This window comes from Bison bison, unplaced genomic scaffold (genome assembly GCF_000754665.1).
Source record: "Bison bison bison isolate TAMUID 2011002044 unplaced genomic scaffold, Bison_UMD1.0 scf7180017864456, whole genome shotgun sequence".
NCBI lineage: Eukaryota > Metazoa > Chordata > Mammalia > Artiodactyla > Bovidae > Bison > Bison bison.
Genome location: NW_011495018.1, coordinates 9969040 through 9985286, shown reverse-complemented (window position 1 = coordinate 9985286; position 16247 = coordinate 9969040). Strand labels below are relative to the sequence as shown.

Here is a 16247-nt window from a genome sequence, read left to right as displayed (position 1 = left end):
ACAGAAGTCTTCCTGTATACACGTGACTTCCTTAAAAAGGCTGCTTTCACCTATTTTTAAGTTTTTTTTAAATTGAAGTTTAGCTGATTTACAATGTTATCTTTTTCTTTTTTGGCTGTGCCGTGTGGCTTGTGGGTTAGTTCCCCGATTGGGGATTGAATCCAGGTCACAGGAGTGAAAGTGCTGAGTTCTAACCACTGGTCTGCCAGGGAATTCCCATATTATCCTGTTTTTTTAAATCCCGTTCTTTTAGGTGGTATTATACCCCTGTCCTGATAACAAATAGTGCAGGAGATTGGCAAGTGCAGAACGAGGGCTGAGGTCACTCTTCAATTGGCTGGTGAGACCCTCGCTTCACTACTGGCCTCAAACAGAACAAAGATGCCAAGGACGGCATCCCCTTTGTCTTTTTTTCCCAAGAGAAATATTTTATTCTGAACTGAAAAGTTGAGTTCTGGCCAAGGACGGCACTTTTTAACCACCAACAGCCCCAGAGGGTTCTGAGACCGTGGCTTAAGTTCAGATGCCAGATTGTTTTTGTCTTCTTCTGCTGGTGTGAAGGCTGGCAAGCTGATCTAATGAGGCCTTAAGAGTCACAGATACATATTTGTTAACAGGCAAAATGCCGTTTCCCTCTTCAGATTCTTGGTGGCATGGGAACAGTACAATTATTTTAAAAATCTGCTCAAGTTGTCTTTTTGAAAATTTGAAGCAAAGTGTTGTTTCCATACATCATGAGGAAGACAGCTTAAAAGGTTTCAAGGCGCCCAGTATCCAGAGCTTCTAAATATCTCCCCTCTGATGGTCTCCCATCCTTAGAACAGCTGCGCTTCCACAAAGCTCTCTCCCATGCCCTTCATTTGCTCCTCTGGGAGCAGCGAGGGCCCAGAAAGGAACACAGACTACTCTGGGGTCCTAGGAAGCAATGAAGCCAGGATTTGAACAGCCTTTTCTGATTTTCCACTAGATCCACCTGTCCCAGGTACTGCTGGGTCCTGGCCAAGACCTCTGAGAAGTCACCTGTTTGTAGCAAACACAGACCTCCCCAGCTCTGCCTTCCTTCCGGGCGATCACACCACGCAGCACTGAGTCAGCGCCTCCGAGCACGGGAAACCACTTGGTAAGACACAAGGGTTAAAAAAATAAGCCGCATGACATTTATTTTGTCTTGTTAACATTAATATCTGTAGAAACATTTTTATTGTCAGTATAAAAATTAACAGGTTTTATTAAATACTTTCTCCAATTTCATAACACGTTAAAAATCAGTGTCATCCGCATTCATGTTGCACAGCCAGAGCAGAGTGAGAAGGTGTTTTGAAAGCAAAACACAACACGTTCATACAGAACGAACACCATGGCAGTAACATGACATTGGCATAGGGCGGGATCTTTCGGTGAGGTCCTGCCAGAGGAGGCGGAAGCGATCCCTTAAAAAGATGGAAGGATCCCCCAAACTATCAGCAGAACAACTCAGTGTTTCCATTTTCTCCGACAGGGCGTGAAGATTCTAAGAAACTTCTCTGTTGCCAGTAAATCTGGAAGCTGTGATGAAGATTCGCCAAAGAGAATGCAGGCTGATCTGATCAATGTGCAACTTGGCGGGGAGAGGGGCAGAAGGCCAGCGGCTGGACAGAACATTCTTTTAGCATCTCGATGAGAGTTCCTCCTTTGAGGAACAGATTAAGGCATCTTTTTAAGAGAACGCTGGTACCGTTTGTCTTGGGAAGCCCAGTGAAAGGTTTATGGGCCCAATGACCAAGCTGCACCAAGACAACACACCTTCTCATCAATGGGCTCTTTCATACGGGCAGTTAGGTGGTTAAAGACCAATCATCTGACAGCAGAGCTGAAATACAAATAAACCAAAACTCCACTTCCCCCAAATTAGTCACATTTTGTAAATATTTCTCTTTTCAGAGGATCTGGTAACTAGTTAAGTTCAAGCAAGAGATTAACTAGTCTGGTGTGCTGCCTGCATAGAAATGCCACTTAAATTACCAAAAAAAAAACACAAAAAACGATTGTTTTGTATATTACCAATTCATTAATAAATTAATGTCATATCATTTTTCCCTGAAAGCAAAAGTACTTTTCCACCTCTGCTCGGTGAAAATTAAGAAATTCTATGTAAGAAACAGCATTTAGCAAATAGCTATTTTTTAAAAAAAGAGAGAGAGACCAATTTTCTAGGTGCGCTGGGACATCCATTTAAAATCAATACAAAAAATAATTCCTTGTAAATATATAATATATATTTATACATAATTTGAATATATTTACATACATCCAGCACCTATATACTGCAATTGTGCTCTATAAGTGTGCGCTGACATATATTTTCTCCAATTATTACAAAATTCACAAGGCAGGCAGAACGGGTGTTTGCCTCAAGTCCGGCTGGTCCACAGCCAGTACCCACGGTGGGTCACAAGCACGTGGTGGCCCATGGCAATCCATTGCCCCCACAACCTTCTTGTTCTCCTGGTGAAGATTACAAGTCTCCAACTGGATAAATTCTTTACACGTGTGCCGATCACTTTTCCAAATATTTACTCCTCTGATCCATATATACAAGCCAAGCCAACAGGCTCCTGGAGGCAAGGCCCCCCCTGCTCAGTACAGCTAAGTTCCTGATGCCACCCTGTTTGGGGACAGGGGGACAGGCCCATTCATGTTTTAACACTGCCGTTTCTATGTGGATACTGAGGAAGGCAGGGTTCGTAAGGCATGGGGTCCGGAGAGAAAACAGAATCATCTCCCGAAGAGCAAGAACTCCTTGTGTCAGGGTAACTAGGTGAATATTGTTCAAGAAGCTGACTGAGGTCCAAGTATTCCTGAAAGAAGGGAAGAGAGACGTTTTATTTCATCTCGGGTCAGGATAACAAGGTGAATACGGTTCGAGAGGCTGACTGAGGTCCAAGTATTCCTGAAAGAAGCGAAGAGAAGACTTTTATTTCAAACACAGGCTCTTGGGATGTTGATATGGGAGTCAGGACAGGATGGGGGCACCCCCAGCAGGGAGATACCCACCCAGCCTAGCTCCCACAAAGACCACCTTGAGACCCTGACTTTATCTCCTCTAGGTTACCCTTCAATAGTTACAAACTATTGCCAAGTGGGGAACCCTAATACCCAGCTGAATGGTCACCTCGATGGGCACAGACCCCAGGACTCGTTGATAGACCACATGGTTCAAATCCATGCCGAGCAAAATGGGGAAGATATAAGAAGCTGTGGAAATCCAGGACCTCCTTCCAGTGCTGAGACCCTGAATATTTATGTCACGAATTACATTTTACTATTGTAGCTTCTAGGATAATTTAAAGGGAATATGTCTTCATTCAGCGGGTAATTTCACAGATGCAATTCATTACTCTCAGAAGCTCTCTGAGTTGAAAATGTAAACAGGTTCAAAAAAGGCTTGGATAGACTCATGTGTGTTACATCCATAATGGACAGCAAAAGAACAGTTCAGGAAAACGCAGGCTACATTTCAAAGTTTTGCAGGTTTGAAATTCAAAAAGGGCTCTTCTGCTCCCTGAAGCTGGTGCTGCTCTCGGAAAACCCACCCAATGGCCCCCAGATAATATTTCTTTCGACTTAAAACAGGGTGAAAATCTTCTACCTCCTCTTGTGCAGCCCATGAGCTAAGAATGGCTTTTAACTTTATGAAATGGTTGGGAAAAAGGGGAAAAAAAAAAAATCAAAAGAAGAATAACATCTCATGGTATTAAACTATGTAAAATGTCCTAAAATTTAAATTTTAGGGTTCATCCAGTTTTATCTGAACGTAGACACATTTATTTATTCATTTACACATTGTCTGCGCCTGTTGCTATAGAGATCCACAAAGAGGCCCATGAAGCTAAAAATATTGACTGTCTGGCCCTTGACATAAAAGGTTTGCAAACTATGAAAAGATTTTTAAACTGGGGCCCTACTGGGTCTCACTGCCTCATCCAGGCTAGCATGTTGGGGTGCTTCTGCTCACACCCCCAAAAGCCAAGGAGTATACCATGATGCGTGGTTTTGCTGAGAAGGGGATAAAAAGGTGTAGACCACAGCACAACCAGCCTTGGTGTTATCAGAGAAGGGCCCACAGAATGTTGGCAACTATACATTTTAACAGACAGGAAAAAAGGAAAAAAAACCCAACCCACCCCTATAATTCATCACCAGGTTTGGCAAGAAAGAGAGTCCCCATCCAAGAATGGGGGATGTGTCAGCTCCAACAACATCAGCATGAACCGCACGACTGGAAACAAACACGCCCACCACATCAAAAGAGAACTTTTTTGCTTACAATGATAAAAAATGAAATTTTGTCCTAAATGGAACCATTTTTCTCCAGCATGTGGTAATGATTTTCAGAAGGAAAGAACTTCGATTTTTATATCCGTTGGACAATATGGCATTCTGCTTTTTTTTTTTTTTTTTCAATTTTAGGATGCTAGATGTAAGTTTCAGGGTGAAAACAGGCTCACTTTAAATGTAAATATATAAATAAATGGCATAGAGCATGGATACAGGATCATTAAAATGGAACTTTAGTGCTTTTTCAGTTTCTAACTGAAGCCATAAATGTTCAGATCTGATAGGGGAAAAAAAAAACCTAGAGATATCAGTGAATTCCAAGTCTAGGGTTAAAGGAACTTATACTAGAAACAACAGTTTTGGCAGGAGAAGAAAGTTGGTTGTTTTTTTTTTTTTTTTTTCCCCTTGAACTGTTCCTTTCCTTTCAACTTCTGAAGGTCAGCTGTATTCATTTAAATGCAATCTCTCCCTTTATCAGCCACAGTCAGACACACAGATAATATTCCTGGCTTAAGGCTTCAAATCACAACATTTAATTATTTTTAAAAAATCAATCTGAAACTATTAAATACATTATTTTAAAATAAATGTATTCTTTTCCTTCTAAAATGTTTAGGCAGTTTTAATCTTTTCTGTTGTTATTAAGACAATTGTGGGGGTTTTCTCCCCCTGTCTGGGGGAACACTGTTCTATATCCTCATTAAATATCTCTAATTAATTCACTATTTCTCTCTATTGTGGGTTTTTTTCTGGCTTTGATGGGTTTATCACCTTTCCTGCTCACATCACTTTCTTTCTACAACCAAAGATCACTCTCTCTGCATGAAGTAGCCACTGACATGGCTGAGTGTGGACAGTGAGTGACAGAAGGGGGTTTCTTTTGTTGTTATAGGTTATAACTGTTTTATAGAAGATACATATTTTATCAAAAGTTTTCACTCATTAAAGGAGTGACTCTGTATGTATACACTATGACCATCCTGCGTTATATAGAAGCTGGAATGGCACAACTTCACTTCATGCCAACAAGTTCATTGGTAATGGACCACCAGCAGCCCTCAGAGTAATGACCAGCAGCCCTCAGAGTAATGACCAGCAGCCCTCAGAGTAACGACCAGCGGCCCTCAGAGTAATGACCAGCGGCCCTCAGAGTAATGACCAGCAGCCCTCAGAGTAATGACCAGCAGCCCTCACGCTAATGAGCAGGGCAAGGAATCCAACCAGCACAGAAACCCCAGCTCCCTCCCACTCAAATCTAAATGCTGCAGTTTTGGACATCTTTTTCCCCTTCCCCATCTTCCTACACACACACACACCGTGGACCCACCACCCACATGCCACAGTGAGGGGCAGCCTCAGGTGGGGCCCTTTGTGTCTGGTTTTGTGAGTCGCAACTCTCAAGATGAAGTTCCAAGAAAAGTCAGGGTTTGGGAGAAACATGGTTTCAGTCTATCTGAGCCCTGGAACAATGATAAACTGTACCCCAGACTTCCACTGGGGAGGCTGCATTTCAAAAGCTATACGGGGGTTCCCCAGCAAGGACCCTTGGCTTCTGGAAGGAGGCTCTTACCTCATTGGTTGTGAGTGTGAGAATTCGATCCAAGTCTTCTACCAACTGCTTGAAGGTGGGTCTCTGTGAGGGTACCGCATGCCAGCAGTCTCTCATCATCATATACCTGGAAGAGATGGATTTCCTTGGTGAGTTACTTCCCTGAGGACTAGGGGTGTGGCTATAAGCCACTCTTAACAGTCAGTATGGAGAGATGTCCTCAGTTATGAAAATGTATCAGAACTGCCCTAGCAACTGAATTAGGAGGTGGTGATCCACTCTGCCAAAAGAGACACTGCTTAGTTTCTCTGTAAGGCACTTTGATTTACAAAAACATCACTTTATGCAAAATGCTTTAGGACAGTATCTACACCATCAAAAAAGACACTTCTGGGAATTCCCTGGTGGTCCAGTGGTTAGGACTCAGCGCTTTCACCACCAAGGACTGGGCTTCAATCCCTAACTGGGGAACTAAGATCTCACAAGCGATGTGGTATGGCCAAAAACCCAAAAAGACACTTCTGTTTTCCTGGTTGACTTCCGGTATCCCTGTGGCAGTGCCTTATAACAGGGCATCACATTTCCACACTTCTGGACACTGTGGGAAGAGCCAGGTAGGGGCGGGTGGGAATCCAGTTTTCCCTCCCCACATACCCCTGCCAGGACCAAAGCTGCTCTACTGTTATCTGCCTGACACTCTGGACAAAGGTTCCTCAGTTTTGAAAAACTGAAGTTTGAAAAGCACAACATTAAGGCAAGGTTCTTATGAATTAATCTGTCGTCACTGAGCTATGCCTTCACTTCCTGATTAACTCCTGGACAGGCTTAGGCTCCCAGGCCTTATCTTGACGATGGGTTTCGACAGACCCTCTATAGTAGAAAAAGCCCCAGGAATGACAAGGAGCACAATAAATGCCTTTATATAATATACTATAAAATGTGACCATTCATCTGATGCCCACTGTGCACCGAAAAGCACTCATGGGATTACTGATATAAAATCCCCATGAAACAATACCCAAGAGACTGCAGTCTCTGGAACAATCCCTCTTCTTAGTTGACACTGGGAGCTGGGAGGAGAAACACCTTTTCAAAGCGCTGATTTTACTGCACAAGACGCTTGTCACCAACGCAAGTAATTCCACTTAAAGTACAGGGTAGGTTTTGCTCGAAACCAGTTTTATAGTCAGATCAGGATTAACAGTCAGACTATATTAGCACCTGGACAAATTTTTAATCCTCTGCACTGAAATATGGCTAAAATATAGATAAGCAGACACTAGTTCATTCACCCTGAGGGCTGTGGTCAAAATCCATCTATAATAGCAATGGTCACAAAGAGGCTGCAGAAGCACTCACTCTCTACTCACAGTGCAGAGGCCACAGACCACTCATAAGAAATGGAGGCAGCCCCAGGGTCGCAGGCTTGTGCATGAGGGAAGGCTTGATGTATCTTCCTCTCACAGCGAGGACAGCACAGTGGCCCAGGAAGATTACTGCGGGGGCTCACTGTGGATGGCTGGGAGCCCTCGGCCAAGCACTCAACACCTCAGTGGGGTAAAGCTCACGCCACACCACCTCAGGAGGATGCTCTTTCTTTTGGACAGTCAGGCCTGTCCATGGAACTCTCTATCTCAGTTCTGGGATTGAGCCCAGAAGTCTCCGCTATTCTTTTTCTCAGGACGTATTTAGAAACCTGGGGGCCTAAGGAAACGGAACCAGCCAGGAGAAGCGTTAGTGGCATGGTGGGTCCCCTTGGGGCATCAGGAGAGACAAGAGCCCTTACAGTTCGTTGGTGCAGTTTGCTGGCTTGTCCATCCTATGTCCTTCCTTAAGCAGCTTAAAAAGTTCCTCCACGGGAATCCCTGGGTAGGGCGAGCCCCCTAACGTGAAGATCTCCCACATTAACACCCCGAAGGACCAGCTGCAAAGAGGGGAGAAAACAGCATTAGTAACCCATCTGAATCACAGAAACCTAAACACACCCAGTTAAGAAAACAAACTCCCCCGTGCTTCTTACATTCAAAGACAAATGACCGGGGCCCTCCTGCAGTTCATCCAACCTGCCCCTTCCTGCCCCCAGAAAGCATCCCCAGATGACAATGAGGAGATATTCTGATGGAATTTTCCATCAGCAGACAACAGATAAGTGATGGTAAACCATCACTCTTGGGGGAGGGTGGGAAGGGGAAACAAGGGATGGAAATTTGGTTCTTTCTTCCTCCGTCCACCACTTTCAAATAAAACTCTTCGTCTTTATGCAGTGTTATCAACACGAGCTTCTATGCTGGAAACACACCCTCACTGATTCTATTAGGGTGAGTTTCAGAAATGAAACTGACTTCAGTTTTGTATACAGCAAGAGAAGCAGCTCACTGCAAAACTGGAAACCACAAGGCTCTCCTTCTAGGACTGCTGAAGAGAACCAGTGGCCGTGGCACGGGCTCCATGCCTGCGCCAGAAACCCTCCTGCCCACACAAGAGTAGCTCAGCTAACTTTTTAACTTTTGGAATAATTATAGATTCACAGGAACTTACAAAAATAGACCAGCGCGATCCTCTGTACCTCTCACCCAGTTTCTCACAATGGTAACATCTTTCCACCAGATTTCCAAAGCTAGAATTCTAAAATACCGCTTGGAGCCTAGCCCTGATGGTATTTTTAAGTGTATCATAATTGAAATACTGTAGAGTTTTCACTCTATTGCTGTAATGTTATCAAGGCTGCAAAGACGAGGTTGGACATTTTTCAAAGGATAAACAGGGAGTAGGCTCTGTGGAGATCCCCTGAGTGGATCTCATCCCAACCAGCCTCCCTGTTAGGACAAACCTAGGATGGGGAAAATACGACAAACCGCTCTCAAGAAGGAAAAGTTGAAGAGCGCGAAGAACATGCCAACAGCTTGGCAAATTAGATGGCAGCTTTGTACTTGCACATCCGTGAGTGAGTTCAAGGGGGGAGCTTCCGCTCTGGCAGGAGCAGGTTAGCGGTTCCACCTCCCGTGTGCTTTGAAGCCAGGCAGATTAGTAACAGAGCATTGGTTACCAGCCTAGCAGAAAATCCGTCCTTTCTAAGGCTGGCTCCTGCACCTTCTCTGCGTGTGTGAAATGCAGCAGGCACCAAAGAAGGAAGGAAGGCGAGGAACGGACAAGATTTCTGCAAGTCAACCCCAGGGAGAAGGCAGCGACAAGGGAGTTACTCACACATCGCTCTGATGGGTGTACACTCTGTCGAAAAGGGCTTCGGGAGCCATCCACTTGACCGGAAGTCGGCCCTGCGAGCGTGGAAGAAATGTCAAACCCAGTATACTAAAACCACTTTACTTTAGCAGCCCCCACTGGGCTGTGCCCTGTTTATTTTAAGAGCTGACACTCTAATGGTTTTTGCTGGAGAGTCATTAGTGAAAAAAATACGCTCCAAAGGGACTATGCAGAGTGTGGGTGATGCACAGATACGGACATGTTGATAAAGGGTCGTTTCCTCGTGATCATACATCTTCCCCAGCACGTTGACACACCCTGGCCCGTTTCTAGGTGAAAATTAACCCAGAAACTCACAAGCTCCAATCTTTGCTAGGGAATTTCCGGACGAGGAGCCTTGTGAAGATCCTAGAGGCTGATTATTCAGTATATAAGACTGGTTCACTTTTACTGAGAGAGTCTTAACTCTTAGTAAGAGTTAAGCCTGAATTTGCTTATTGAGAAGTTTGTAAGGAGTAAAGCCAACGAGCAGGTTTACTGAGAGAGTCTTAACTCTTAGTAAGAGTTAAGCCTGAATTTGCTTATTGAGAAGTTTGTAAGGAGTAAAGCCAACGAGCAGGAATAAAAAGGCATTGGTTGTTCTAGTTCTGAACGTTATCTTTCACCTGGAATGCTCCGTGCCCCCAACACCCTCCCACCAAATCATCACCGTAGACTCACATTTGTGGTCTTTTTGTAATAGTCTATATTGTTGATATCTCTGGCCAGTCCAAAGTCAGCTATTTTCATCACGTTGTTTTCTGTTACCAAAACATTTCTGGCAGCTAAATCTCGATGAATGCACTGAAATTAAAAAAAAAAAAAACTTCTTTCAAAATGCTGTAAGGATAAAAAGGTAACACAAGTACTTCTTACAATGTAGACAGAAAATACAACTGAAGTCAAAAATTGGTGTTTCTTTTCTAATTAAAGACAAAGGCCCCAACTATTTCAAAGAGCAAAGGTAGATAAGAAACCACGTGCCTTTTTAACTTCAGTTGACTGGCATCCTTCACATTGTGAAGACTCAAATGGAATTTTTTCCTCTCTGCAGTTCAGGACCCTGTTTTCTTGTTCATTTTTGAGGCTGTCCCCCTGCTGAGTTCCACCCCATCCCTTCTCTTGGCTCACTCTCCTCCTCTCTCCCCACCCCTTCAGATTCCTTGGCTTAACTCCTCTCTCCCTCAAAACAGAGGACCTGTCCCATTAATTCTGTATATTTCCATACATCCTCATGGCTCCCATTCTTAGCTACATAGGAAAGATCTTCAAATTCTTATCTCTATCCTGACCTCTCTCCTGGGATCCAGATTCTCACTTTTATCAGGCTACAGGACATTGCCACATCCCTTTGGCTCCTTAAGTTCAAGGTCTCTACTCTTATCTTCTTGGTCTTTTTCATACACACCTGTGATATACACACCAGACTTTTTTACACACTCCTCCCAAGTTCTTTTTGATTTCAACTCCCAAATGCCTCTCCGATCTGTCCACCCAGCTCCCTTCCCACTGCCACCAGCTTAGTCCGGGGTCTCATCACTGCCCACCCCCGTGCCCCACAGGAGGCCACAATGTCTGCACGGCAGTCTCTGTGCTTCCAGACTTAGCCCTGTTGCATCTTTTTTTCTGTTTCCCTCAAATTTCGTTTCTGAAGGAGCTGGTCACATCTGTTCCGGGCTTATATCAAAATCACTGCCTGTCTATCCAAATTCTCTGTCCAGTTCTCACCCAACATCTGGCCCCCACACAGGGCCCAACCTATATCTGCCACATACACAGGGGCCAGGCACTGAGATGCTTACTGCAGGGCAGTCGATTCATGGTACTGATGCGATCTCTTCAGTCTCAGAAAGCTCTAGTTCTTGTAACTTCTATATTTCCTTTCTCAAATGATATGCTTTTGTAAGCTGTTGAAAGCATTTTAGTTGTACTTTAATATACCAAAATTTCATCAGGATACATAGTAATTGGGGTCCCAAATCATCACCTCCTGTTTTTGGAAATGTAAGGTAGACAGAAGCAAACAAACATCCCTAACAAAGCCTTTTACACAGGTTCTGGGCAAAGGCAAACTATTATATGAAGGAGAGACTCCTGGCAACCCCTCTGATATGGGTGAGATGGGGCTGATTTTAGATAGATACCACAAGAAACAGGCCATTTTAAAAAAGGAGCAAGCCAAACTCTCCCTGAAGAATGAATTAGGAATAATTTCTTCCCACCCACCCTCCAACTAGTCCTTGTTTTAATCCCCATCTGTGGCCCCCTGGATGGGCTAAGGTCATTGAAGAGAAAGCAAGAGAAGCCCACACGCTGGCTGTGCCCGGCCAGAATGGAAGCAGGAAATGTGAGAGCTCCCAGAAGCCGCCCGGGGATCCGGTCGGGGCAGGAGCCGGGTTCCTGGTTTTGGAGGCCTCTTCAAATGGAACTTCCAAGTCCTGGGCCAAACTCTCCCGGTGGTGTGCTCCCTGCCGACAAGACTCTGTGCGTTTGGCAAGCCATGCGGTCAGAAGAATCTGGCTCCCTGTGCACGGGGCTCCGACCACACATAAGGGCTCAACTCCGAGTCACCGTGATGGTGACCTCCATTTTCACTGTGAAAGCCAGAATCCATCACCAGCCTCCTGCGTCCCAGGGGGCTGGGAAACACCAAAGCCCACCCTCTGGGCTGAACAAGAAGAGACTTGGAACCAGTACCCAAGAAAAAGAAAATAATCAATGTCAAGCCAAACTTCCATCATCTGCAGAAATCTGAGTTGTTCTCCAGTGCAAAGAGCTGGCCGTTTTATATAACTAGAGCTCTTTGGAATATCTGGTATTCCTTTTTTTTTCTTTAAATAAACGAAGGTCAATGGGTCCCTAAGGGAAGGAAGACGAGTACCTCTATGACCCTGACAGTGTGCTGGGTGCCTCTGCACAGCTGATCACATTAAATTTCCAAGGCAACTTATGAGATGGGTGTTATCATAGCCATTTTAAAGATGAGGAAGCTAAGCTTTAAAAAAAAAAAAAACCAGCAAAAATAAAAACAGCTGTTAAAAGTTAAACACCTTGGAGGTTTAACTGTCCTTAAGATTTTATAAAAAAGAAAAATTAGTGTACTTTACACTAAAAATAGAAAGGCTTGCATAACTAGGATAAGGCTCAAATACCACGTCACCCACTGTGTTACTGTACACATCACAGTGTCTCTTAACTTGTCCATCTCCAGTGTCTCCAGCTTAAGCGCAGGACTGCAGGTTCATCTCTACACGCCCAGCACAGAGCCTGACCCCATCAATGTCCACTCAGCTGAATTTCTAATTACACTCCATCAGCAATGAGCCAGATGTCACAGCCAACAATTCCTCAGGTCTCTAACAAACACATTGCCCTCCACTGGGACAGAATCCGTGTGGCACAGCTAGGATCTGACCTGTCCCCTGCTTTTCCATTTTCCACTACCCAAAATAAGCCCTCCAGTTTTAGAAGCAGGTTCCACTCAGGGCACCATCCTTAAGATCCTCATCTAGAACCTGCTTAAACCTGTTCTAGGTCCTTAATTACAGGTGGCCTTTGGCAAAGAGCTTTGGAAACACGACTGCAAAGCCTTAGGAAACAGACTCTGTCCCCTCAATTCCACCCTGGGTTGGCAAATGAAGCCCCAGCACATGGCATTTCTCCTCATCTTCTTGGTCTTCTTTATATACACCTGTGATACACACAGAATCCTTTACACACTCCTCCTGAGTTCTTTCTTATTTCAACTCCCAATGCCTCTCCAGCGGTCCTCTTCTTGGTCCAGAGAGGCAGGAATATCTGAGAGCAAGATAGCTGAGTAGAAAAGCAAAACGCCAGGTCTGGGACCAGCCTCTTTATTCTCTGAACTGACGAGTCCTCATCTCAGAAATGAGCACAGTGACATACACACACCTGGGCTCAAAGGTTTCCTGGAGTTTCCTAAGAGCCCCCAGCATATTTACCCAGAGGACAGGGATTATAAACACACCTGTTTCTGAGTTATTCTGGGGTTGCGGACAATACTGTATGTAAAATGTTTGCCCCAGGCCTGCTGGACATTAAGCTCTCAAAAAGTGGTAGTGATTAGTAGTGTAATTATGATTACAGTACTCCTAATAAGAGTACTTTCAGTTTGTCATTCTAAAATGTATTCTTTTCCCCATTTTGCTGAGTTCATCTGATCCTCTGTTCTCTTTCCACCACACCACACAGCAAAGCAGGAAGGCTCTGATCCTCTAGGCCAGGGTGCGATGCGGGTGGTGGGGCAGGACTCAACCATCTTCTGTCTCCTCCTTCTGCCTTCCCGAGACTCCTCTCTGGACCTCTAAACCACATTCTGGGTTTCCTCCTCCTCCTCTGAGGGTGTATCCTCCGTCTTTTCCTGTGCTTTAAGTCAATCTGTGGACTTGAGAGGTTTCTCAGGGTTTGACTCCAAGCTTCTGTTTCTGCCTCTCCCCAGCCTCCCTGCCCAAGGTGAACTCATCCGTTCCTGTGCCCTGAACCTATACCTTTTTCACTGGCTCCAGTGCCTCACCTAGCCCCCCAGAGCTGAGCTGCAGCCTTCAGCTTCCTGGCGGACATCTGCCTTTGAATGACCCTCGGACATACTGGAAATGCACCTGGGGTTTCCCACCGGAATCAATTCCTGCCACCGCCCCTGCCCCTCCCATCTTCCTCATCCTGATAAGCTGTACCACCATCATACCACCGTCCAGTTTCTCAAGGTGGAAATCCAGCAGTCATCCTTGGTCCCTCTTCCTCTTCCTCTCCCTCCCGTATCTACTCCATCCTTTAACTGTCCTGATGGCAAAATATATCCCAAAGCAATCTACTTCTCCGGTATCTGTCGGAGCCAATAAACCTTAGCCAAAACCATGGTCACAAGTAGCCGGCTTTATACTGTGAACCTGATCCAAATCACTGCCCCTTGGAGGGGAGAAGGATGGCAACCTACTCCAGTATTCTTGCTTGGAGAATCCCAGGGACAGAGGAGCCGGGTGGGCTGCCGTCTATGGGGTCACACAGAGTCAGACACGACTGAAGCGACTTAGCAGCAGCAGTAGCAGCAGCCCCTTGGAGGCTTCCCCAGCGCCAAGAGCTGAGTCTTGCCTGGGGCTGTCAGCTTCGGAATGAGCAGGGCCTGCCTCCACACAGCCTGTCCCTCTGCAGGAGGGCTCAGCCATCACGTTTGGTCCCCAAATCCTCCAACCCCCCATTCCTGCCCCGATGCCAGGGGCTTCCTCCACAGCATGATTCTCAGCCTTTCAACATGCTTACTTTTGTGCCCACGTTTATTGTTGATTTCTAAAACCAGCTTGAACATCTGGAAGTTCACGGTTCACATATTGCTGAAGCCTGGCTTGGAGAATTTTGAGCATTACCTTACTAGCATGTGAGATGAGTGCAATTGTGCGGTAGTTTGAGAATTCTTTGGCATTGCCTTTCTTTGGGATTGGAAAGAAAACTGACCTTTTCCAGTCCTGTGGCCACTGCTGAGTTTTCCAAATTTGCTGGCATATTGAGTACAGCACTTTTACAGCATCATCTTTCAGGATTTGAAATAGCTCCACTGGAATTCTATCACCTCCACTAGCTCTGTTCGTAGTGATGCTTTCTAAGGCCCACTTGCCTTCACATTCCAGCACGTCTGGCTCTAGGTGAGTGGTCACACCATGGTGATTATCTTGGTCATGAAGATCTTTTTTGTACAGTTCTTCTGTGTATTCTTGCCACCTCTTCTTAATATCTTCTGCTTCTGTTAGGTCCATACCATTTCTGTCCTTTATCGAGCCCATCTTTGCATGAAATGTTCCCTTGGTATTCCTAATTTTCTTGAAGAGATCTCTAGTCTTTCCCATTCTGTTTCTTTCCTCTATTTCTTTGCATTGATTGCCGAGGAAGGCTTTCTTATCTCTCCTTGCTAGTCTTGGTTTTAGAAAAGGCAGAGTAACCAGAGATCAAATTGCCAACATCCGCTGGATCATGGAAAAAGCAAGAAAGTTCCAGAAAAACATCTATTTCTGTTTTATGGACTATGCCAAAGCCTTTGACTGTGTGGATCACAATAAACTGTGGAAAATTCTGAAAGAGATGGGAATACCAGACCACCTGACCTGCCTCTTGAGAAACCTATATGCAGGTCAGGAAGCAACAGTTAGAACTGGACATGGAACAACAGACTGGTTCCAAATAGGAAAAGGAGTATGTCAAGGCTGTATACTGTCACCCTGCTTATTTAACTTATACACAGAGTACATCATGAGAAATGCTGGGCTGGAAGAAGCACAAGCTGGAATCAAGATTGCCGGGAGAAATATCAATAACCTCAGATATGCAGATGACATCACCCTTATGGCAGAAAGTGAAGAGGAACTAAAAAGCCTCTTTATGAAAGTGAAAGAGGAGATTGCAAAAGTTGGCTTAAAGCTCAACATTCAGAAAACTAAGATCACGGCATCTGCTCCCATCATTTCATGGGAAATAGATGGGGAAACAATGGAAACAGTGTCAGACTTTATTTTGGGGGGCTCCAAAATCACTGCAGATGGTGACTGCAGCCATGAAATTAGAAGATGCTTACTCCTTGGAAGGAAAGTTATGACCAACCTAGATAGTATATTCAAAAGCAGAGATATTACTTTACCAAAGAAGGTTCGTCTAGTCAAGGCTATGGTTTTTCCAGTGGTCATGTGTGGATGTGAGAGTTGGACTGTGAAGAAAGCTGAGCGCCAAAGAACTGATGCTTTTGAACTGTGCTGTTGGAGAAGAGTCTTGAGAGTCCCTTGGACTGCAGGGAGATCCAACCAGTCCATTCTAAAGGAGATCAGTCCTGGGTATTCATTGGAAGGACTGATACTAAAGCTGAAACTCCAATACTTTGGCCACCTCATGTGAAAAGTTGACTCACTGGAAAAGTCCCTGATGCTGGGAGGGTTTGGGGGCAGGAGGAGAAGGGGATGACAGAGGATGAGATGGCTGGATGGCATCACTGACTCGATGGACATGGGTTTGGGTGAACTCGGGGAGTTGGTGATGGACAGGGAGGCCTGGCGTGCTTCAGTTGATGGGGTTGCAAAGAGTCGGACACGACTGAGCAACTGAACTGAATTGAACTGATTGTTGATTTCACTTGCTGTCCCCC

At 45.0% G+C, this 16247-nt stretch overlaps 1 protein-coding gene across 11 annotated transcripts in view; it reads right to left on the bottom strand.

The window, feature by feature from the left end:
- Nucleotides 1-1134: 1134 nt before the first annotated feature.
- Nucleotides 1135-16247, bottom strand: part of FGFR2 (fibroblast growth factor receptor 2) — a 107652-nt gene continuing 92539 nt past the window's right edge. For 10 of the 11 annotated variants that reach the window (XM_010859232.1, XM_010859235.1, XM_010859234.1 and 7 more), the window contains 5 exons: nt 9788-9910; nt 9071-9141; nt 7653-7790; nt 5888-5993; nt 1135-2837 (listed from right to left, as the gene is read on the bottom strand). In XM_010859232.1, the coding sequence (XP_010857534.1) occupies nt 2673-2837; nt 5888-5993; nt 7653-7790; nt 9071-9141; nt 9788-9910 (603 nt within the window). In that variant the 3' untranslated portion in view covers nt 1135-2672. Of the gene's footprint in view, nt 2930-5887; nt 5994-7652; nt 7791-9070; nt 9142-9787; nt 9911-16247 lie in introns of all 11 variants that reach the window. The other variant, XM_010859237.1, reaches the window with a different exon arrangement.